A 24,691-nucleotide genomic window follows, 5' to 3' on the forward strand; every position below is an offset into this window, starting at 1 on the left:
GGACCCTACCCCAGGTCAGTAACTTAGACAACCCCCTCGCAGTCGCCACCTCCTTCCACAGCACCCTCAACAGACCCGGGACAGCTCCCATCCCGCCCCCGTAAGCCCCGCCCCCGCAGCGCAGGCCCCGCCCGCGGGCCCGCCTCCCTCCTTTCCCGTCCCAGGACCCGTTGCGCGGCCCGGGCCGGAAGTCAGCGAGCTCCGGGGTGTGTGTCTGGGTCTGACTGTGTCTCGCAGCGGCGCGCGATCCGGAACGGGCACTGGGGATTCCCGTCTTAGGCGTCACTACTGTCACTGCCATCGCCCTCACGGAGCCGCTTCTAGAGGGAAGTAGACCCGGCCCTTCGCCGGGCAGAGAAGATGTTGCCCCTGTCCATCAAGGACGATGAATACAAACCACCGAAGTTCAATCTGTTCGGCAAGATCTCGGGCTGGTTTAGGTGCGGGGTGCTCTTTGCTGGGAGGGGGTGGCTGGCAGAAGAGGAGAGGGCCCAGACCTCAGAATGTCCCGAGGTCCAGGGAGGGAGTGTCAGGTACTCCCCCCTCAACTCCCCGCTGTGAGGAAAGGAGCCTGTGGATGGGAGGGTCTTGAAAAGGGGACCCAGCTTTAGGGTCTTGGCACCCCTTTGACTCTCCCTGCTCTTTCCTACTTGTGTTATGACCAGGTCTATCCTGTCGGACAAGACGTCCCGGAACCTGTTTTTCTTCCTGTGCCTGAACCTCTCTTTCGCTTTTGTGGAACTACTGTATGGCATCTGGAGCAACTGGTAACCAAAAGGGAAAATGGTTGGGGCGGAAGCAGGGGGTTGGGGAGACGAAGCACTGTTTGTTTAGTGCCACGTAGCTCTTCACTAGGAGGTTCAGGTCTTACCTTTGCCACCACCTCTGCTGCTGAGTTGCTTTCTCATGGCCACAGCATTCTGGTAGGGCTGCATTTCTTAACATCCGGGGCCGATCACGTGCCGACCTCCTTGACATCTCCCCTGTCTACGTCAGGCAAGACTGACAAGCCCCCTCCTCATTTTGGCAAATGGAGAGTCTTTCATCTCTAATTGCACTCCTTAGCTTTGCACACTTTGTTGGAATTGGAAGAAACCTGATCTCTGCCTCTGTGTGGGAGTGGCATTTGGATTTCACCCTTAAGATTCTGAGGGCATATCCGAGATGTTCTATTTAATTTGTTATTAGGTCTTTGAATGGGGAAGAGGTTTATAAAGGGATATCCAGAGAAATGTGTGTCATTCTCTTCTCTCTTTAATGCTGAAATTGTCTCATGGTTTTCCTCTGGTCTTGACTGCAATGAAAAATCCCATATAGTTTTCTTAAAGCTTGAATCTCATGAGTTGTTGGTTTTTGGTGTCGAATTGGGGTTTGTTTTGTTTTGAAACTGCTTTAGGAAGAGGAAAATACAGTATAACTCCATGGAAATGCAGTTACTAGTATTCAGGTATATGCTGTTGAATAACTTAAGGACATGGAGTTGTTCTGCTAACCAATAAGATCATCACACTTGTAGGTGTACTAATTCTGTCTTTAGATTTCATACCCATTTAAGAATCAGATGAAAGCAAAGACTCAGATTTTTATATAAAGCTTCAAGGTTCTCTGAAATAGATCTTTGTTCCCAGATTAAGAACCTATGGCATCTATGCTTTATTTTCTATCAATTAAATAAACGTAGTCTCTGCCCTTTAAGGTCTACTTTCAAAGAGAATTACTTACTGTCCTTGATCTTTATCTCTGTTAAGGTCAACCAATAATTTCACCAGGTTTTGTGATAGTATATTTTTATGTGAAAAATATGGGCTTCTTTTCAATTCAACTATCACTTCAATTATATCAAAAATACTTAATAGCCAGCAGATTATGAAGGTTATTGGTTTAGCCAACTTGGTGTAAAAGGCATATTGACATAGTGAAATCTTAATAATAATACGTAATAATCATTTTGAATACTCTGGGAATCATATATATCTGACAGATACCCCATCATATATTAATTTTTTAAATTTTATAATACTGACACCCTTTAATGTCTTAAAGAGGTTAAAAGAACTATAGTCTTAACTTGTATTTGAATAATTATACTTTATCATAAACATATATATTTTACATTTTTCTCTTCATAAATTATGCCATAATTTTGGCATATGTGCTGATTATATCAAGACTAAAGCATAGCTTACATATGCATATTTCCTACAGTTACTTAATATGACAATACATGGCTTTCCATTGCATAAATCACTCTGTGAAGTGCCTTGTTCAAGGAATTCATATTTGAAATGCCTAAACCACCTCTTTTATGGGAAGTTAGGTATATAGTAACTCTTGATCTATAGAGATCTATTGAGGAGGTTACTAAAACCATTGTTTTACAAGTCAGTATTCATCAGTGTGTAAGAAAACATCAGTGGTATGTGACTTTCTTGTTCTTTTGCCCTTAGGAGATTTGTTCTGCCCTTTAGGGGAATTTCCTTCAATACCCTTCTAGTTTATTTTCTTTCATTGTGTATATCTTCCAGATTTGAATTCTAGCTCTAGTGACTGTCACACTTAGATCATTTAGCAGGTAGATAGTCATCTTCTTATGCCTAAGTATGTTGGGCATACTCCATATCCAAAACCAATTATTCCCCAAATAATCTCTTCCAAATTGATCTCTTCCAAATCTCTTCCCATTGATATTTGACCAGATTTAGAATTACTCTGGCCTTTTTATAACCTGGCTTTCTATGTTTTATTTAGACATCAAAATTTTTAGCTCCTTTTGTTGGCTAATCAGTAATTTCTTTGTATTATCTCTGTTCCTGTAGGTTCAATTAGTTAAGTTCCTTGATTAAATTTCTGACCAAAGGCCAATTTGTTTGTCATAGTCATTTTTATGTTTAATTTCATTCTGTAAAAATAAGTTTCAAGTTATTGAGAACATGAAATATCAAGAATTTTTTTCCCCATTGGACATTAAAATGTGGAGAAAACACTCTCTTCACAAATAAAGGTTCATAAAAACAATTGATCTGGTTGCGACAAATGTTAAATTGTTCTGGTTTTTGTTCAGAGTCTTCATTTTAAAGGAAGAACTTAATTATAGTTAATTTATATTTTTGATGGTGAGGAAGTGTCTTCAATAGAAGAATAGCTAAGTGCTTTGTGTATTTTTATGCCATTAAATATAGACTACCTTTCACCTTTCCACTAGAATGTAAACTTTATTAAAGTAGGGATCTTTTCTGTCTATTTAGGCACTCTTAATACATGGTACATAGTGGATGCTAAATACATATTTGCTGAATGAAAAATGAGGGAATAATTAATGTATAGAATTACTTTACCTACACTAAACATGCCAACTACCCCTGTTAGGGGAGGAAAAAGTACCCAACAAAATCTTGAACTCCTTTCTCTCATTTTTTGAAATTAGGAGTAAAATTGTAGTAATTTTTCTTTCATTCTAGGGTATTTTTCCTTCTAGCATTTTATTTTTCATTCACTTATTTATTGTTGAGTAACTGATTGATTTCAAGGTAGCATAGTATAAGAGTGTGGTTTTTATGCCATCTAGGACTAAGTTTGTTTTCAAATTACAGAAAAACTTCAAAATAATGGTTGCTTAAATAAGATAAAACATTATTTCCAACATGAGCCATCCCTGGCAGCATAATGTCTGGAATGTGGAGAAAAAGGCAAAATTTGTACACATTGTCTTTTAAGTAGATTTATCAGGCTGCTAAAACATAATACTTTCACTAAAGCTTTATCACATAGTCATACCTGGTTGCAAATGTGGTCTTTTTTATCCCAGTCAACCATGTATTCTGCTGAAAGTCAAGTATGGTTTACAAAGGAAGAAAGGGACTATGTGGATACTGTAGGTTGTAGAAGTGGGACTGGAGAGAGAGAAATTAATCTAACATCTTCTAGAGGTAGAAAATTGAGACCCAAAGTTTTTTACTTCCCAAATCAGCAACAGAGCCTATAGCAGTTGTCATCTAAGTGTTTTTTCCCACCATAGTATGATTTTTTGACTAGTATTTCAATACAGTTTGCTTTGTTTTTATACTCTTCTGTTTTATTTTTACTTCATTATTAAGAAATTTAATTTTAGTAGTATTCTTTACCAAAGCTGTTTGCAACCATTTTTCCCAGACTATAGAAGAAATTCAGGTAACTCTAAAGGTAAATGTCTTTGTGTTAACAAAGTAAATATTTATTTGTTCAAGAAATGTTTAAGGCAATGCTGGATATTTATTTGGTTTTACTTCTATATAATATGTCACAGCAGATATTGCAAGGTATTGCAAAGTAATTCCTACAAGGAATTGCAAAGTAATTCCTTGGTAAAGAAAAATGCTTTCATTAATCACATATTTTTCTACTAAATTAAAATTTTTACATATCTTAGTCTTTTAAAATCAACTTTTCCCTTTTTAAAAGGCAGCATAACTTACAAGCTTATGGTGATATCTTTTGCTTTGCTATAGTTTTATTTTTTATCTTAAAAATTTAGATAAGCATTTCATTTTGCTCAGAAAAGTTTTTAAAGTAAGGGATTATATAATGGAATCTAGTGGAATTATGGGTTATTTCACTGCAACTAATTAGTTTATTGACTTTACTAATATCAGCATTCTAAGAATTTTCTAATTTCTTGATAATAAATTGATAGTCAGTGTTTTTCCCCCTTGTTCTAAATCATGGGAACTAGCTGGTAAGGGGTTTTGTGAATTAGGATGATCCCATATCTTCAAATTTGAATTGATGTTTAACAAGCAATGTAAATATACTGTTAGGTTAGTTACCAATAGACCTTTTTAAAAACTTTTTATCTTGGAAAATTTTAAAACAGATACATATATAATTTACTCCATAACTATATCAGTATGATTCTCTAAAAGATAAGAGTTCCCCTTTTTAACATAACCTAAAACCATTATCACCTAGAAAAATTAATGTCTCATTAATATCTAGTGAGTAGTTATACCTCATTGTCTCATAAATTCTTTTTTATTTGATTTTATAGATCAGAATACAAACAAGATCCACATGTAGTATTTAGTTGATATGTCTCTTAAGTCTTTCTTAATTTATAGATTTTCTTTCTCCCTTTCTTTGTTTTTGCTTCCAATAGATCTTAAATACAATCCTTGTCAAAAGTTTCTTTCATAGTTTTCCATATTAAAATGTCTTTAAAAAGTAGTCACTTAAAAAAGTTAAGAAAGTATATTTTACAGAAACTAGTAGTGCTTGAAGAAGAGTCTAAAGTATGTTGATTTTAACAACTAGTTTTTCTTTATCATGGCTTACCAAAGTTACTTTGGTGTTTAAATCATATAACCTTAGATAGTCTCTATGTTACCTTTTTTTTTTAAGGACATTAGGGCCATATAGTTTAAATGATAATTTATAATCAGAAACATTTGCTAATATTGAAGATGAGCAATAAAATTGACACTTGTCATGAGCAATATTTTTACTTATAATAGGTGAGCAGAGAACTAAAAGTAAACTGTTATTCACATGAGTTTGTCTATATATTTGCAGCTAAGCATTTTTAAATCGTGATATTAGGTTTAAGAGAAAAAAACTATTGCAATGCTTTAAGGGATTATGATGTTCTTCCATCTCAGAAGAGGGAGTAATTTTTCAGGTAGAGTCACATTTTATTAAATACTAAAAATAAAATAATATTTTAATGAAAATCAGATTTACTTAAAATTTAGATAAAATTTCATTTTAAAGGGTTTTAAAATTGCCATGCTATTAAATATATCTAAACCTCTTTAAAAGGGTTAATTGCTGTAGTATGCACAAGGGATTTGCCTTCCCCCCCCATTAAAGCAATATTTGGTGTCTATTGAAATTTATGTAAGTAAATTTGTTGAAAAAAATAGTGAGTATTAGTTTGCTAGGGCTAATGTAACTGATGTAGCAAAGTATTACTAATAAAAACCAGGTGGCTTAAACAACAGAACTATATTGTCTCACAATTCTGGAAGCTATAAGTCTGAGATCAAGGCATCTGCAGGGTTGATTCATGCTGAGGGTTCTGAAGAAGAATTGGTTCCATGACTCTCCTCTAGCTTTAGTTGGTTTGCTGGAAATCTTCGACATTTTTTTAGCTCGTAGAAGCATCACCCAATCTCTGCCTTATCTTCACATGGTAGTCTCCTATATGTGTGTCTTCACCAAATTTCCATTTTTTATAAGGACATGAGTCACATTGGTTTAGGGCCCACCTTAATGACCTAATCTTAACTAATTATATCTACAATAAACCTTTTTCTAAATAAGATCACATTCTGAGATACTGGGGGTTCGACTTTAACATATGAATTTGGGGGTGGCGGCAGGAGACACAATTCAACCCATAACATAGTGTTATTTATTAAATATTATGTGTAGATCAATAAATCAGTAAGTGTTTATTCATTTATATTTATTTAAAATATCTAGCTTTCTAAAACTGATTTATAGTTATTTAAAATAAAAGTTATATATACAATATAACACATTAAGAAATGAAAACATTTAAAAACCATGCATGGGGAGGAAAAAGATTTATTAAATATGTAGTCTAATGTAGTTAATGAAGTTGACTTTTAAATTTAGTGATAACATGCCATAAGTGAATACAACTATAGTGTTTAATCAGAATAGAAATATGGTTTTCTAAACCCAAATTTTAACCGTATTTTACCTTATTAATTTTTTCCCAGGAGATAAAAAACAAAATCATAGACAATCTCTTTATTAGTAGTTTTATAATCATACAGAGAAATTCTTCAAATGTCTCTTTCATACTTCAAAATATAATAAAGTTAAGTTGTTATTTTCAGTGTTACCTACCTGTTATGTTTCATGTGTTTAATTTTCTGATGATGTAACTATCCAATGATATATCTTAAAATACTAAATCTGAGAAAATTGCATGAATAGCATGCATGCCCATTACCTTGTCCTCAGGTGTCAGTTTTCTCATTCAGCTTTTTCATTTATTCACTCTGTCACCTGGGCTGGAATGCCATGGCGTCAGCCTAGCTCACAGCAACCTCAAACTCTGGGCTCAAGCAATCCTCTTGCCTCAGCCTCCCAAGTAGCTGGGACTATAGGTGTGTGCCACCACGCCCAGCTATTTTTTTCTATTTTTGGTAGAGGCAGGGTCTGGCTTTTGCTCAGGCTGGTCTTGACGCCTGACCTCAAGCAGTCCTCCTGCCTGGGCCTCCCAGAGTGCTGGGAATATATGCATGAGCCACTGCGCCTGGCCCAGAAGCTTATTTTTAAAGACTGAGCTGGTGATACATGATTGCCTTCATAATATTTTTTTATTGACCTCTCTTCAAGTTCGCTGATTTCTTTCCTCAGTCTAGTCTAGTCTGCTGATAAGCCAATTAGAAGAATTCTTCTTTGCTGACACATTGTTTTTCTTTCTAGCATTTTCATTTATATTTCCCATTTCTCTACTGAAATTCCTCATTGGTTCGTGCATTCTGTCCACCTTTTCCATAGATCCTTTAACATGTTAATCACAGTTTATGATAGTTCCAATATCTGGGCCTGGTTCTATTGGCTGCTTTCTCCATGATGAGTTTTTTTCCTTGCTCTTTTTGTGTCCTGAAATTTTTTTATCAAATACTGGACATTGTGAGTAAAGAGCAGTGGATATTGAGTTAATAGTATTTATGACTTGAAATAGACATGCCTCATCTATCTGTTCATTCATTGGTCAGATCTTGTGCTTTCAGTTGCCTCTGTATGCTGGATGTGCCACAGAAGCTCTTACCCCAACCCCTATCTAAGTTACAGATTGCTATTGCTTGTTATTCAGTGCTAAGTTTATGGTGAGGGCAGAGGGGTATTTGTTAACTTGACTTGGCCTGAGTCTTAGGCAGACCCTATAAGCCTGGACCTCAGGGGTCTGGGTTTTTCCAACATTTTTACCTCTCCTCCCATGATAGCCAGATTCTGCCATGTATATGTGCACGGTTTTGGATGGGAACAAATTTCTAGCTCCTTCCCCAGAACATGTACTTTGTGTTGGTGCAGGCTTTCCTGCTCCTCCTTTAGTGGCTTTTTTTTAGTGGCTACTTTAGTGTATATAATATGAATCTTTAAATTATCACAAATAATACGTCCTTTCACGTATCTTATAAGAAACTTACAATAATACTCTCATTTTCTTCTTCTACTCCCGTGTGCTATTATTATCATACATTTCACTTTTATGTGTTATAAACCCCATAATACAGTGTTCCTATTTTTACTTTATACCAGAGGTTAGCAAACTTTATGTAATCAGCAGATATTAATAGTAAATATTTTAGACTTTAAAGGCCGTAAGGTCTCTGTCACAGCTACTGAGCTCTAATGTAGCACAGAAGCACCTATAGGTAATACATAAACCATTGAGCACAACTGTGTTCCAGTACAACTTATTATAAAAACAGACAGTGGCCTAGATTTGGCCTGTATCCCATGGCTTGCTATCTTTCACTTTAGACAGTCAATTATCTTTAAAAAACAAAACAAACTTCATTGAAATATAATTCACATATACAATTTACCCATTTAAAGTGTACAGTTCAATGGCTTTCAGCAACAGAGTTGTAAAATCATCACAACATATTTCTTTTTCTTTTTCTTTTTCTTTTTTTTGTTTTTGAGACAGTCTCACTCTGTTGCCCTGGGTGGAGTGCAGTGGCATCATCACAGCTTACTGCAATCTCAAACTCCTGGGCTTAAGTGATCCTCCTACCTCAACCTCCAATCTTCTTACCTCAGTCTCCTGAATAGCTGGGACTATAGGCGAGTGCCACAATGCCTGGCTAATTTTTCTATTTTTAGTAGAGATGGGGTCTTGCTCTTGCTCAGGTTGGTCTCAAACTCCTAAGCTCAAGCAATCCTCCTGCCTCAGCCTCCTGGAGTGCTAGGATTGCAGCCGTGAGCCACCATGCCGGGCCACTATATTTCTGTAACGTCAATAGTAATGTCTCTTTTTCATTCCTGATTTTTAGTAATTTGAGTTTTTTCTCTTTTTTCTTGTTCAGTTGCCAATTTTATTTATCTTTTCAAAGAACGAACTTTTGGTTTTGTTGATTTTTTTCCTATTGTTATTTTATTCTCAATTATCTTTAAAAGATATTAAAGGTAAGAAAAACTAATTTTTATATCTACCCACATTTATCATTTACAGCATTCTTCATTTCTTTTTACAGATATAAGTTTTACTGTGGTATTATTCCTATTTGAAGAACTTCTTTATTATTTTGTTTAATGCAGGTCTGGCAATGGATTCCCTCAGCTTTGTCTGAAAAAGTCTTTATTTTGCCTTCACATTTGAAATAAATTTTGCTCGATTTACAATTGGAGGTTTACAGTATTTTTTTTCTTTCAATAAGATATTGCTCCATTGCTCTGGCTTGGATGGTTCAGATGAAAAAATATTCTATAAATCTTATCTTTGTTTTTTTAATCTTATTTTTCTTTTTTTTATTTTTCCTTTGATTTTTCCAAGAATTTTCTCTTTTCTTTTTGGTGTCAAACAGTTTTTGATAATGTGTAGAGTTTTCTCCCTGTGTGGGATTCATTAAGCTCCTTTAATCTGTGATTAGTTTTCTTTCATGAATTTTGGAAAATTCTCAAACGTTTTCTCTTTAAATACTTTTTCTACCCCATTCTTTCTTCTCCACTCCTGAGATTCCAAATACTTGTAATTTAGTTGATTTGATGTCCTCTGACAGGTTTTAGTTGCTTTGTTCTTTGTTTCCACTCCTTTTTCTTTTTGTGTTTCACTTTGTATAATTTCTTTTGACCTGATTGTCTAGTCTGCTCAGAAGCTCATGATTGTTAGTCTTTATCTTTAATATTATAATTTTTAAAAATTATTTCCTTTATATTCTTTTATAGTGTCTAATTCTTTGGAAATTCCCTATTTGCTCATGATTTTTTTTTTTACTGCGTACCACATCCTTTAACATATTAATTATATTTGTTTTAAAGTCCCTATCTGATTGTTCCAACATCTGAGTTATTTCTGGTTCTGATTCTGTTGACTGTCTTAGCTCTTGATGGTGAGTCTTTTTTTTTTTTTTTCCTTCTCGATCTTGTTATGTGTCTTGTAAATATCAAGTAGTGGATGTTGTATTTCAAAGCATAATAGAGACTGAACTAATGGTGTATATGTCCAGAAATGGGCACACCTATTTTTCTGTCTGGCCATTAGTGTGGGAGATTTTAAATTTGATGTGTTCAGTAGTTGAACTGGGTCTAGGCACACTGGCTCATGCCTGTAATCCTAGCACTTTGGGAGACTGAGGCTGCAGGATTGTTGAGACCAGGAGTTTGGGACCAGCCTGAGGAATAGTGAGACCCTATCTCTACAAAAAAATTTTAAAAATTGCCTGGATGTGGTGGAACGCACCTGTAGTCCTAGTTATTTGGGAGGCTGAGGTAGGAGAATTGCTTGAGCCCAGGAGTTCAAGACTGCAGTGAGCTATGATTGAGCCATAGCACTCCAGCCTAGGCAGCAGAGTGAGACCCTGTCTCAAAAAAACACACAGAAAACGTTGAACTGTGTTTTATTGTTGGTAGTTAAATGCAACAAACTACAAACTTCAAATTTTTCTAGTGGTTCCTACTACTTTGTGATTAGGTGTGGAATTTGGAGTGCCGGAGGGCTTTTTCAGGGTTCCTGCTCCATTCTTGGCTTTCAGTAAGTCCTGCATATCTCTCTTTGTGCTCTCACTGGTAGATTGCTGTTGCCTACACTTTATTCAGGGGTTGGTAGGGGTGGGATGGTACAGAGGGAGTATGAATGTCCTGCACCTTCCCTCTCTTTACCTGCCCCCACTATCTGCAGCCTGGTTTCAAAAGGGAGAAGCAGGATACCCAACAATATCAGACCTTTGCTTTGTATTCTTGTAAGATCCTGGGCCCAAGTAGTTTTCAGCCTTGCCCCCAGTTCCAGATGGCTGTTTTTTTCCTACCTTTCTTTCAGTGGCAGCTGACTTTACAAATGACCAAAGGGTAGGCGGATTCCTACCTTTTGACCAACAGAAGATAGCTTTGTTTCTACCCCTGTCAGCAGCAGTTGGGCTTTTCTTTGTGCAGGGGGTGTGAGGGTTTCCTTTTTAGATGTTTAAAAATTATTCTTGGAATCTTTCTACATATTGTATTTAAATGTTGTCTTTTTAGAAGGTTAATTTCTGGTGAACAGAGGCTGAATCTTAGATTTTTAGAGAAGGATGCCTACTATTTGGTTTTTATTACAATATGCCAATGTGTTTGTTCTTTTCCAGTTTAGGTTTGATTTCCGACTCTTTTCACATGTTTTTCGATAGCACTGCCATTTTGGCTGGATTGGCAGCTTCTGTTATTTCAAAATGGAGAGATAATGATGCTTTCTCTTATGGGTAAGACTTTCTAAAAACCTTTTTATTGAAGTACAACATACACAGAAAAATATGCTAATCTTAAGCTCAATGACTTTTTATAAATTGAACATGCTTGTGTAACATGAACCTTTAAACACTCCTCATGCCTCTTCAGGTTCCATGAAGTTCCTACCCACCACCCTCAGGGTAACCATTGTCATAACTTCATGGATTAGTTTTGCTTGTTTTCGAACAGTATATAAGTGGAATCTACAATATGTATTTTTATTTGCTTCTAAGTTCTTTTCTTAGTGGTTAGGACATCTTGATTTTACCCCTCAAAATTAGGTGAGATTGTTATCATATAGGTGAATTTCTCAACTCTTAACCTAGTTTTTTTTTTTTTTGAAGAATAAAAAATTCCAGTTTATAAAAATGGTCATGTTTCTTTCTTTTCTTCTTTTTATTTTAGAAAGGATACTTTGCTGTTAATTTATTTAAAATCATTTCCTGATATGGTTTTATATAACTTATCCTCTTTGGCTCTGCTTTTATATAAAATACTTCTCATGCTTTTGCTAATTTAGACAATTAATCAAATATTTGGAGGGTATCTTTATGTAAAGGGACTGTATTGGATCATCTTAGAGGCAGAATTTGCCTTTTGCCATTTCTGATTGGGAAAAGAAGTGGAGTTTCTATGATTTCATTACACTGGGTGTTTCCTTTTTTGAGCTCATGGAATATTTTGCAGTGTAATTATATTTATGTGTAAGTAGATCTCAGGACTAATATCCTCTTTGTCTCTCTTCCCTCCTCTTTTTTCCTTCCTATTCCCTCTTTTGCTTTGTTGTTGATTATTTCCCTCCATCTTTCTCCCCTTTTCCCTGTGAATACTCTTTCACATTCTCTTCCTTCTACATCTGTCTTTCCTATTTTCTCTGTCTTGTTTTCATCCTCATACTCACTCTCTCTCATCCTCTCCTAAGTACCCCCACACCTTTCTCCTCTTATTCTTTCTTTTCCCCTGCTCTTTTCCTCTACTGTTTAAGTCTTTAGTCTAACTCTCCTTCCCTTATCTTAACCCCTTCAGCTCTATTTCTTTTTCCTCTCCCTAAGTCTTCCTTCACTGATTCTCCTTCCCTGCACTGTCCTTTTGTTTTGCAGTTGCTCTCATTCTTTCCCTCTCCTGTTTACATGCACTTTCTTGTAAGCACTGTCTCTTAATGTCCCTTGCGTCTCTTTTACTGTTGTTCCTTCACTGCTTCCTCTTTCCACCTTTACTTCTGTTCTTTAGCAAGCACATAGTTTTTCTTTCACATACTCTTATTCTCTTCAGATCTTTATTCAGGGCCCTCTATGAGTTGAATACTTCGCTAGTTCTAATGATATAAAGATTAATAAGACATGACTCCTACCTTGGAGGAACTTGTGGCCTGATGGGGAGACACTTTTGTAAAAATACAATAATAGCCCTATGTAATGGGACAGGTGCTAAAGGAGAGATGTGAGGTTATGTGGCAGAACTTGCTGATTTTAGTTCTAACCAAAATGATATGATTATTTATAAAATTAAGAAATGGGACAAAATACTAATTATACTATTTTTCTAGTATAGAACAATAAATTCTATGTATCTATAAATTCAAACAGCTTGAAAACTCCAGTAAAACTCCAGAAAATGTGGCACTGTATTGGTGATATTCAAATAATCTTGAACAATAACTGTTGAAAGATTGTATTTTAAATCATTAAAGATTATATCTGAAGTTATAAATTTTGTTGGAAAATTAGTAATTCATGTGTATTATATATCAGAATTTATAATTAGAATATCTTATTCAACAATCTTTCTGTATAAACAGTGGGTGCCTATTAAAAATAATCAGTTTTTAATGATTAGATATCTATTGTTTCCCATTTAGAATGCATCGTCTGTTGCTATAAGATGGTTTTTAGGAATACCTATGAATACCTTCAGTACCATGGGAGATTTTAATATTCAGCTAGTGGATATAAGAGACTAATATTCTTGCCACTTTTTTATTTCTTAATCTGTCTTCTCCTCATGTGTTTTCTTGTTTCTTTTGGGAAAGATTAAAGAATAAAAGTTGGTGTAATAGTTGAAACTATGAATAATTGCTATAGTAGTAAGTAGCAGCAGTTGTAAACTACTGGTGTTAGTACATCAAAGTGACACTGATTAATTCATGTTAAGTCTAGGGATGAATCCCTATAAACCCCCAATTCAAGATGATTATAATAGCAGGCTGACTCTGCAGTAAAAGAAACAGTAGGGGTATCTGAGAGCAAGCAAAGACTTTTCACTGTTTCTGTATGTAAAAGTTACCTTTGTGTCTTAGCACACTCTTATTTTTGAAACAGCAAAGCCAGCATAAAAATAATATACATCCAATGGGTAGATAAATACACACATACATGTTTATATATATATATATAGGTACATATATTTGAATCTTGAATTGTGTGTGTGTGTGTCCTGGCCAAAGAATCAAAACACTATCCTTAATTAGGCAGCAGTACATTGATGAATTAAATGTTCTGTTTAATAATTCCAAGATGCACACCATTTGTTCAAGTAAACATAGTCATTTGTAAAGGCAAGTGTGTTTAGTTTTCACAAGTTTTCATTTTAAACCTGCATCCAAGCTTAGCAAATATATTAAAGCCAATTAAATCTCTTGAGTCCAACAATTTATCAGAATTTTGTGGAGCATACCTACTAAGCTAGGAATTAGAAACACAAAGGTGCCTGAAAAACTTTCTTGCCTTTGATCTTGAAATCTAGTGGAACTCAAGCACAAAAGGCTTTCAGTCAAGCATTAGCTATGGGATTGGAAGGGTAGTTTAAAAGGAAATGCTTTTTATTTTTCAGACAGCAACCTTGCTGATTAATGAGATAAACTCCTAAGTGTAGGTTATAGGAAGCTGGCTGCAATTATTTGAATTTAATGGGCTTTTCATTAGAAAAGCTCTATTATTTGTCACAGCATAATAAAATACTCTGTGACAAATAGTAATTTGTTTGTATGTGTTAGAAAGTAGAAAGTTAGAAATAGGCATTATTTTTGAGTATAGAAATACATGCTATGTTGGAATGTACTCGACAGGACAAACTCCAACATAACTGGATAGAGTACATTTTAAGGAGTTTTCCTTACTTTAAAACCAGTTTTACAGTAAAAATTGTATTATTTAGAAGTTAACAATAGAAAGCTAGGAAAAGCAGTAGTTTTCATACTCCCATTATGTTGAAGGATCAGAGGGATTAATAGCTGTCAGCACCCTTTGAATAATGTTTCAACATGTAAAAATGCTAAGTTAAAGTTGTTTCTGATGACTTTAACTAAGCCAAGTATACCTTATGAAAAAATAAAATCTTTCCCCAATGCTTCACACAGGTAGGAAGCAGAAAGCTTCAGAAGTCCATGGAGCAAAAGACAGGTATTTTAAAAATAGTTTAATTAGAATATGTGAAGCTAGAATTGATTCTAAAAATAGGTAATTGAAAGTGTATCCTAAATTTATTAATCTTAGAATAAGTGTTAGACGTATAAATCTCAAGTTGTTTCTGCGATAATTGAGAAATAATTTTATTTGCCTTCAGATCAAAGCTCCACTTTTCCAAATTTGAAAACTGAAAGGAACAAAGCAGAAAGCATAAGGAGTTCTTAGAAAGGAGGAATTAATAAGTTCTAAAAACCCCTTTCACCAGACCTGTTCTGCTTTTTATCTTTGGATCCGTCTTTGTCCACTTGTCTGGTCCTATTCTTCCTTTTCCAGTGGCAACTTGAGATTTAAATTTCTATAAAAGGTCTTTCTAAACCTACTTACTCTAAGAAGGTCTTTTGATTGGCTTCTAGAAATCTGTGTGTTTTGTGGCATTCTCCTATTAAAAATAATTCATGATAATTAAATTTATTTCATTTCTACAATATTTGTAAAATAAAATGTACTATACTAGGACCTTGCTGGCTACTTATAACCATATAATATGGTTTAGAATCTCGGAACATATATAAATTTATGATTTAATTTTTAAGAAATAACTTAATAATTCAGTTGTTTATTTTGCTCCTCCTTAGGTATGTTAGAGCAGAAGTTCTGGCCGGCTTTGTCAATGGCTTATTTTTGATCTTCACTGCTTTTTTTATTTTCTCAGAAGGAGTTGAGGTATAGTAAATAATGTTTAGACTAAGTACATTACATTTTTGTAATGAAAATGTTTTTTAATTAAAGATACATATAATAGACCTGTTTTCAACTATCATTAAGTATTTATTTAGGGCCGTCTTGGATTTGATAAGATATTATGTGTGTATAAGAGGAGTTTACAAAATAGTTGACAAAATTAAGTATATGTGAAACTTCTTAGAATTGAAAGAGGGTACTTGATAAGCTATGGATGAAGTGTTAACACTATGAAAAGTAAAGGTACAATCTGGATAGTGAGGTCAGTTGGGATGTGTTCTTAACAAGAAAATAGAACCTGAGAGTTTTTCCAATGAATCTTTAATGTTTGAAATTTTTTTTAAGAAAAGAAAGAAAATTTAAAGGTTAATGAACTTAAAATAAAAAGCAGTATTTTAAGATACCAAAGAGGAACAGGTTTTGGACCAAATAGTCACACTTTTAAATGTCTATATTTATTTAAAAGTAGTAATGGTTACTTTTTCTGTGGTTTGTAAGCACTGGTTTTATTTCTATAAACTGTTTTGGCAGATACTTTTTGACTGCTTTTAATTCTGAAAATAACAAAACATTTAATATTGCCTTATGTTTTTGCCAGATAACTAATCAGAAATTAAATCAATGCTATTTGTTTGTATTATGTGTTTTCTAGAGAGCTTTAGCCCCACCAGATGTGCACCATGAGAGACTACTACTTGTTTCAATTCTTGGGTTTGTGGTAAACCTAATAGGAATATTTGTTTTCAAGCATGGAGGTCATGGACATTCTCATGGCTCTGGTATGATGGTTAGAATCCTTTGTTTCTTCATTTTCTACCAGGTTTCTGTCATAATTATTTAATTTAGAAAATTGTTACTTTTTAAACTTAAACTATGTATTGATTTTTAGTAACAAAAGTAGTATGTCAGTAGACTCTTATTAATGTCTTCCTGAAGCATCCTTCCCACTTCTCTGTGCCCCTCCATCTCAGTACCTTCTCAGGGCTGTTCATATTATCAGTTTGGTATGGATCCCTTCAGACCTCTGTAGCTCATGCCTTCAGTATGATACCATTTATATAAAACAAGTAAGTAAAATTAGAAAACTACAAAACAAATCTAGTTATTAGAAAATTTTATCTGTATGTGTATGAAATTTACTATATAATTATATACATTATGTAATATGTCTTTGAGACCTTTCATTTGGTATACATTCGTCTACTTTGCCTTGTTAACAGCCACATAAAACTCCAAGGTGTGGGTAACTTTGGTTTATTTTACCAACGTTCTATGGATAGATCTCAAGTTGTTTCCATTTTTTTTCACTAATTCATATAAAGCCTATCCTTGTGAACACGTGCAAATGTTTTTCCAGAGCTGTCCTATATGGTATGTATTAGTCACATATGACAATTTAAATTAAATTTTTGTTGATTAGAATTAAATAAAAGTAAACATTCAGTTCCTCAGTCACATTAGTGACATTTCAAATGCTCAGTAGCCACATGGGGCTATTGTATTAGACAGTACAGGTATAGAACATTTCCATCTTCACAGAAAGTTCTTTGAATGGCACTGTACTAGAGTATAAGTAGAATTGCAGGTATATAGATATATACATTTTTAGTTTCCATAGGCTTTTGCAAATTACTCTACAGAATGACTATCATTCTCATTTATCCCGGGAATCAATGCAAGTACTAATTTCTTCCCACTTACATCAACACTTAATATTGTGGGTGTAAAACATTTTTGCTAATAATTGATAAAAATGGTATCTCATTTTATTTGGTATTTGGTCGTGAAGTTGAACATCTTTCTGGTATATTTTTAGGCCATTCAGGTTTTTTCTCTTGTAGAATTACCTGTTCATATTTTTTCCTGCTTTTGTGTTATTTATAATCATTTTAAACACATTTTATACTCTAATCCTTTGTTTTATGTTTTGCAAATATCTTTTCCTAGTCTGTGGCTTGTCTTTACACTTTTATATGGGGTTTTTAGTGTGTATATTCTGGTTTTTCTGTCTTTTTGTCTTATACTTTTTCTGGTATATTTTTTCCTTTGTTTAAACAATTTCCTATTCCAACATAATCTCTTATATTTTAATGCTTTTAAAATTTTGGTTTGATAATTTTTTCCCACCCATGTTGTTCTTTCATCTTTATATAATTTATTTTTGCAGTGGGATGAATTAGGGCCTAACTTGTTTTTTTTCCTAAGTATATGAATAAGCAATTTTCCAATCACTATTTATTAATCTGTCCTTTATTTTCTTAAAGTTTGCCCTGGGGATTATAAGTAGGGTCTTAAAACAATCTAGTTTATATTAATAGTAATTTAAATCAATAATATACAAAAACTTTGCCCAATGTACTGCTGTTCCCTTCTTCCTCTTTTGTATTGGTATTAATAATATCAAATTACATGTTTATTCAAGCCTACCAACATATATAGCTTTATAATTATTGATTTATGCAATTGTCTTTTAAAACAGAAGAGTTACAATTAAAAGTATGTATATCCTGTCTTTCATAGTACCTATGTAGTTATCTTGACCAGTGTTCATTTTGTGTGTGTGTGGATTTGAGTTACTGTTTAGTGTCCTTTCATTTTGACCAGAAAGACTCTTTTTTGAAGAACATATTTTTGTTAATCTGGAAATATCTCAATTTCTCCTTTATTTTAAAGAATAGTTTAGTTGGACATAGAATTCTTGATTTAGTCTTTTTTCCCAGGATTTTGATATCATCCCACTGTCTTTTGGCCTCTGTGGTTTCTGTTGAGAAGTTAGCTGTTAATCTTGCTCATAAGTTCCCTTGCTCATAAGTTATTTTTCTGTGGCTGCACAACTTTTAAGATTTTCTCTTTGTGTTCAACTTTCATCAACTTGATTATGATGTCTCTAGGTATGGTTTTGCTTGAGTTTATTCTACTTGGAGTTTGATGAGTTTCTTGAGTGTGTAGATTAATATTTTCCATCAAATTTGGGTAGTTTCCAGTGATTATTTCTTCACATATTTTTTCTGCCTCTTTCTCTTCTCTTTCTAAGACTCCTGTTATGCTTAATTTGATACATTTGATGTTTCCACAGGTCTCTGAGGCTCTGTTCATTTTTCTTCATTTTCTTTTCTTTCTGCTCCTCAGAGTAGATAATCTCTGTTGACCTATCTTCAAGTTTGCTATTATTGTAGCTCAGATCTTTACTGAATGTTTTATTTCAGTTATGCTTTTAACTCCAGAATTTCTGTTTGGTTTTAAAAAATAATATCTATCTCTTAACTGATACTCTCTATTGGTGACTCATTGTTGGAATATTTTCATTGCTTGGATATGATTTCCTATAGTTGTTTGAACATACTTTTTATGGCTGATTTGAAGTCTTTCTCTACTAAATTCAAAATCTGGTCTCCTCAGAGACATTTTCTGTTAGGTGCTTGTTTCTTTGTATTTGGCATACTTTGCTGTTTTTTTGTATGTCTTATAAAATTTTTTGATGAAAACTGAACAGTTTAGATTACATATTATAATGACTCTGGGATCAGATAATATCCCCCCTCCAAAGTTTATTGTTCCTGGTGTTTTTGTTGTTGTATTGTTCTTCTTTTGAGTCTTTCCTGGACCAATTCAGTAGATTGTGTGTTTCTTGTAGGGTGTGGCCATGGAGTTCTCTGCTAACTCTTCTAAATTCTTGTTTTCATTTTTAACCTGTCTTCCTAGGAGTCACACCTTGGCTGGTATAATTAAGTGGTCAGCCAATGATTAGTCAGAAGATTTAATGTCTTGCCTTTCAATCTTCCACTTATTGTCAGAGGGATCTTTGTGAGAAAACTAGCAGTTTATAAGACAGCCTTAGCTTTCATATGCAGGCATAAAGGGCAGTGAAAAATGAGTAACATGTGATTTATCTTTTCTCAGTTCTTCCTTGGTCATGTAAACAGAGTGCATGAAACCTTTTAGATCCCCAGGAATATACTGGCAGTTCAAAGTTCTTTACAGTCCCAGGATTTCCTTTTAGTTCTCAGCCAGGCTCTTGTTTGCCCCATCTGAAATCACAGCCTTCTGCAGCTGAGATACTACTAGGAATTTGCCATTGTTTTGGCCATTGTGCTTATCCTCACTCCACCAGGCTGAGCTGATCTCTAATGTCCACATCCCTGAGAATAGAGATTTTCCCAGGGAACTCAAGTTTGGATAAAATATTAACTGCTGAGAAGATGATGCTTTTAACAAAACACTAAAAGAGACCTCTCCATTGTCTGCAATCCTGCTGGCTTTTGGCTACTTTGTCCATTGGCTGGGGAGGGAGCTGAAGTGGAAATAGCCCCATGTGTAAGTCTTAAAGAAGTTCAGTAGTTTCTCTTGGGTAGATAATTTTCAGTTCATTCTCCGGCTTTGATTAGTTGTCAGTTCTGAAATGGTTGATTTTTAGTTGCATTTCCTGTATTTTTATCTCCATCATTCTGGAAGGTGATCTCCCCATAATCATAATTTTTTCATATAATGTAGGGCTGGATTTGATTTACTGGTATTTAGAATTTTTGCAAACTTAAGTGATATTTTTGAATTGGATAACATCCAGTCTTTTTTTGTGCTTTGGAATAGCTTATATAACATGTTTTTTGATGGTTTAGTCATTTTTAGGTATGCTATGAAGAGAGGATTATGCATTCTTTTGTGTTTGGCTTTTTCTACCTGCTTTAGTATAATTTTAATGATTGTTTTATCAAATGCAACATTTTCCCTTTCTCACCTTCGATGCAATCATGTACATAAATCTTGTTTAATCTTTTTTTAGTGTGTATAGTAGTCCTTTGCAAAAGTTTGGCCAAGAATTTTGTCTGTGTTTTATACTGCTTTATCTACAGTGTCTAGAATGGTACATATAACATAGTATAATTAACAAGTAAATATTTCTTGAAGGAACAAATAACATTAACCTCTTCAAATATTTCTTTGTACTTCCCATCAGTACTTACTCTCATTTCTAGTAAGGTCTATCACTTCCCTCTAGGCTTTCATTTTCTTCCTGTACTCTGTAACAAAAACTTAGATTGTTTTAATGAATCTAGAACACTTTTTTACAAGTAAATGCTTATTAAATTGAATCAGAGTTTAGAGCTGAATCTTTTCACCAGTATCAGTATTATTGCTACCATTTATATATTTTTACATACCTTCTGTTCTAACACTTTGTTTTCTAGGCCATGGACACAGTCATTCCCTTTTTAACGGTGCTCTAGATCAGACACATGGCCATGTAGATCATTGCCATAGTCACGAAGTGAAACATGGTGCTGCACATAGCCATGATCATGCTCATGGACATGGACACTTTCATTCTCATGGTGAGTACAGTCTAAAGACTTTCAAATTGACGGCCTCCAAATAAACAGAAATTGTGTAGGTTACTTTTCCTAGTTAAAATAGTTTATTAAAAGGATACTGCGATCAACTTCTTTTCTAATGAATCTGTTTCCTAGGGCCCCTTTATTTTTAGTATATCATGAAATTAACTCAGTATAAGTCAGTGGATGTAGCTTTTTTCCAGTGAGTATATAATAATAAAATGCCACTATTTTAAATGAGTGTCAGTGAATAAGGAACAATTGGAATTTAGCAAATCAAAATCATAATTATTTAAGTTGATGAAGGCTTTTGTACTATGTAGGCATATAAAAATATGATAAGGGTTTTTGACTTTTCACATTTTTATTGTAATTTTTTATATTTATTGCTGATGTTTACCTCTGTGTTTCTTTAGAAATCTCTGTGTGCTAACTTTTATAGCATTAGGTATTTACCAACTTAATCTTTTATTGTAAATTACATTTAAAATAGTTTATCAAGTATAGATTAATAGAAGCTGCATAGGTAACACAATTCAATTACTCTTTAAATAAAGAGTATGCTTAAATATTATCTGTATTTGCCACACAGAGCGCTAAAGCTTTAGATTTGAAAATATGAAAGGGTCCTTAGAAAGTGAACATTCCAAGACCCTAATTTTTCAATCTTTGAAATTTTTTTAACTACTTTATTGCGATATGATTGACATATAAAAAGCTGTGCATATTGAATGTATACAATTTGATGAGTTTAGAAATAAGTATACACCCATGAAACTGTCACCACAATTCATGCCATAAATATATCCATTACCACCAAAAGTTTCCTCCTGCCCTCTTTGTTTAATCTTATTCTTATTTATTTTTGTGATAAGAGCACTTAACATAAAGTATACCCTCTGGGCAAATTCTTCAGTATATGATATAGTATTAACTATAGATACTATGCTGTATAGATCCCTAGGACTTATTTATCTAGCATAACTGAAACTTTTATACCCTTTGACTAATATGTCTCTATTTCCACCTCCCTTCAGCTCCTGGCAGTCACTGTTCCTACTCTTCTTTTTCTATGAATTTTACTATTTTAGATACCATGATAATTGGTATCATGTAGTCAGGTTAATCAGGTTATTTGTTTTGCTGCTGTGGAAATTCTGTATCTATTTTGGATATTAACCCTTTATCAGACACGCAGTTTGCAGATATTTTCTGCCATTCTGTAGGGTGCCATTTCATATTGTTGTTTCCTTTGCCGTGCAAGTAGCTTTTTAATTTGATGTAATCCCATTTGTCTATTTTTGCTTGTTGCCTGTGTCAGTCTCTAAAATTTGCTGTATTTTTGTAATAATTTACACTGGTATGCTTTAGAACCTTACTTTTCCCATGTTTTTGCTCACATGCATCATAAAATAATTTTAAAAAACTATGTATCCCTCACACTTTAGACTATCAATGGGATTTTCAGGGTAGCTACATCTTCCTTCTGACACAGCAGTGCCATATCTGGACAGAAAGTATTGTGCAGCCTTATGTTTATGCTTTCATATTTCTTTGTTATGTTATAGCAGAGTATTATTAAAATGCTGTATCCAAGCGGTAGTGAAAAGGGTATGTAGATCTTTTTGGTGCTGTGGGCCAAGAAACAAATGACTATAGGCAGGTACCTTGTTAGTCATGATCAGAAAGCTTGTCAGTTTCCTGATGATCCCTTTAAACAAATATTGCTAATATTTTGCCTTGTTTACCTATATTTTCTGTTTTAACGTTAAAGCTGATTAATCTTGAAAGTATTTAAGTATAGAAATGATAATATTTTTTAAATCTTTTTATCATAAAGGCACAATTTTTAGAAAGTTATTTTTATTTCTTCTGTATGCAAAGCTTGCTACATCTAGCTAGAAGCTATTGAAAACTACTGTTTGCTATAGTCAAGTTATCCTGGATTCTGTCCTGCCTTCATTTCTTGGACCTCCTATAATTTCAAGCAGTACATGTGTTTTTTTCCCCTGAATTTTCCAATTGTAAAATATTAGAAGATATTTTATGAATATTAAAAGATTTTCACAGTGTTTTTAATTTCCTATGCTCCTCCACTCAATTACTTCATTAAATGTTAAAAAATAATTTTGTAGGTCTGATGTATCTATACAGTCATGCATTTGAATGAAAAGGACTCTGAATTGTAAAAATTTGAATCAGGAATTGAAAACATGTTGTAAAACAATTTAACTTAATTCTCTACAGATGGTCCTTCCTTAAAAGAAACAACAGGACCTAGCAGACAGATTTTACAAGGTATGTAAAGTAATTGTATATTTCTCACTTTTATGAAATTGGTTTCATAGTTTTGAGTTGTTGAAGTTTTTCTTTAAGAAAAATATATAACGTAGTATTTGTGTTTAGAATGTTAGCCTTTTTAATGTAGTGATTATTTTATATATACTGTTAAATATATGAGCAGATGTTCTTTTGTCACTTGGCTATTTTCTTAGATGTAATAAGAAACACACAATATTCAGAAACTATACTGCTTAAATATAAGTAACACCCATGCCTATGACTATAGTAACACTATACAGATGCTTCGTAACTTATAATGGGATTAAATCTTGATATACCCATGATAAATTGAAAATACTGTAAGTTGAAAATACGCTTAATACACTTAGGCTACTAAACATCATACCTTAGCCTAGCCCACCTTAAATGTGCTCAGAACACTTACATTAATCTATAGTTGGGCAAGATCATTTTATACAAAGCCTATTTTATAATAAAGTGTCAAATAATATCTCATGCCATTTATTGAATACAGTACATTGTAGAGCACAGGTTGTTTTCCCTTGTGATCACATGGCTGGCTGAGAGCTGTGGCTTGCTGCTGCTGCCCAGCATCACAAGAGAGCATCATACCACATTATCACTAGCCTGGGAAAAGATCAAAATTCAAAGTACAGTTTCTACTGAACGCATATTGGTTTCACACTATCATAAATTCAGAAAGTTATAAAGTCAATTCATCGTAAGTTGAGGACTGTGTATAGTATTATGTTTGCCTTCATAGGATTATTACATAGTTTTTCCAAGAATAATACCCAATATGTTTTTGTGTTGTGGGAAAATTTAGAGCTAAAAAATGGAATGCAAAGTGAAAACTCGATTATATTTGTAGGTTTAGGTATCAGTAGATGATACCAAAGCGGGCTTACATGTTGTATAAAATGATATGTATTACAAAGTTTTCTAAGCCAGAGAAAATCAATCTTGTCTTTGAACTATTGTAGTTTCTTTTTTTGGAATGTGAACCAATCTTTGACTCTAAGTTTCCATTTAGACTTTATTGTCAAGGTTTCCTAATTCCCAGCTCCCTGTCTTCTACCTTTATTAACTTTTGACTTCAATCCAACTTTCCCAGTGGCTTCTGATCCAATTTCTACTGCACCTATTTTTCTCCACTATTCCTTGATATAACTCTTGCTTTTTATTTTTTCACTGTGAATATGTTCCTCCATACTGAGGAATTTATTTTCAGAAGGCTTAAATGTGTCTTCCAGTCACTGATTTTTCATTTACAAAATACATAGAATTGTTTTAGAACATTTGCTGAAATAGTTTATAATCATGCATATTTGATGTGTCTATATCAAGTGCTGTCAACTAGCTTTGATAATAAGAATTTATTTTTAGTTTTGAAAATCATCACAGATTGGAGGAAAGGAAGTTAGATTTGCCTTCCTGTGAAAATAAGTTTGTTTTCTGAATATCCATCAATTT

At 33.8% G+C, this 24,691-nt stretch overlaps 1 protein-coding gene across 2 annotated transcripts in view; it reads left to right on the forward strand.

The window, feature by feature from the left end:
* The first annotated feature begins 168 nt into the window (after positions 1–168).
* The window catches only part of SLC30A7 (solute carrier family 30 member 7), a 72,991-nt gene continuing 48,468 nt past the window's right edge, over positions 169–24,691 (forward strand). Inside the window, exons 1-7 of one of the 2 annotated variants that reach the window (XM_012748413.2) lie at positions 169–440; positions 666–767; positions 11,298–11,411; positions 15,479–15,566; positions 16,237–16,363; positions 20,771–20,914; positions 23,162–23,212. In XM_012748413.2, the coding sequence (XP_012603867.1) occupies positions 361–440; positions 666–767; positions 11,298–11,411; positions 15,479–15,566; positions 16,237–16,363; positions 20,771–20,914; positions 23,162–23,212 (706 nt within the window). In that variant the 5' untranslated portion in view covers positions 169–360. The remainder of the gene's footprint in view (positions 441–665; positions 768–11,297; positions 11,412–15,478; positions 15,567–16,236; positions 16,364–20,770; positions 20,915–23,161; positions 23,213–24,691) is intronic. The other variant, XM_075999897.1, reaches the window with a different exon arrangement.

The sequence above is a fragment of the Microcebus murinus genome, chromosome 2 (genome assembly GCF_040939455.1).
Source record: "Microcebus murinus isolate Inina chromosome 2, M.murinus_Inina_mat1.0, whole genome shotgun sequence".
NCBI lineage: Eukaryota > Metazoa > Chordata > Mammalia > Primates > Cheirogaleidae > Microcebus > Microcebus murinus.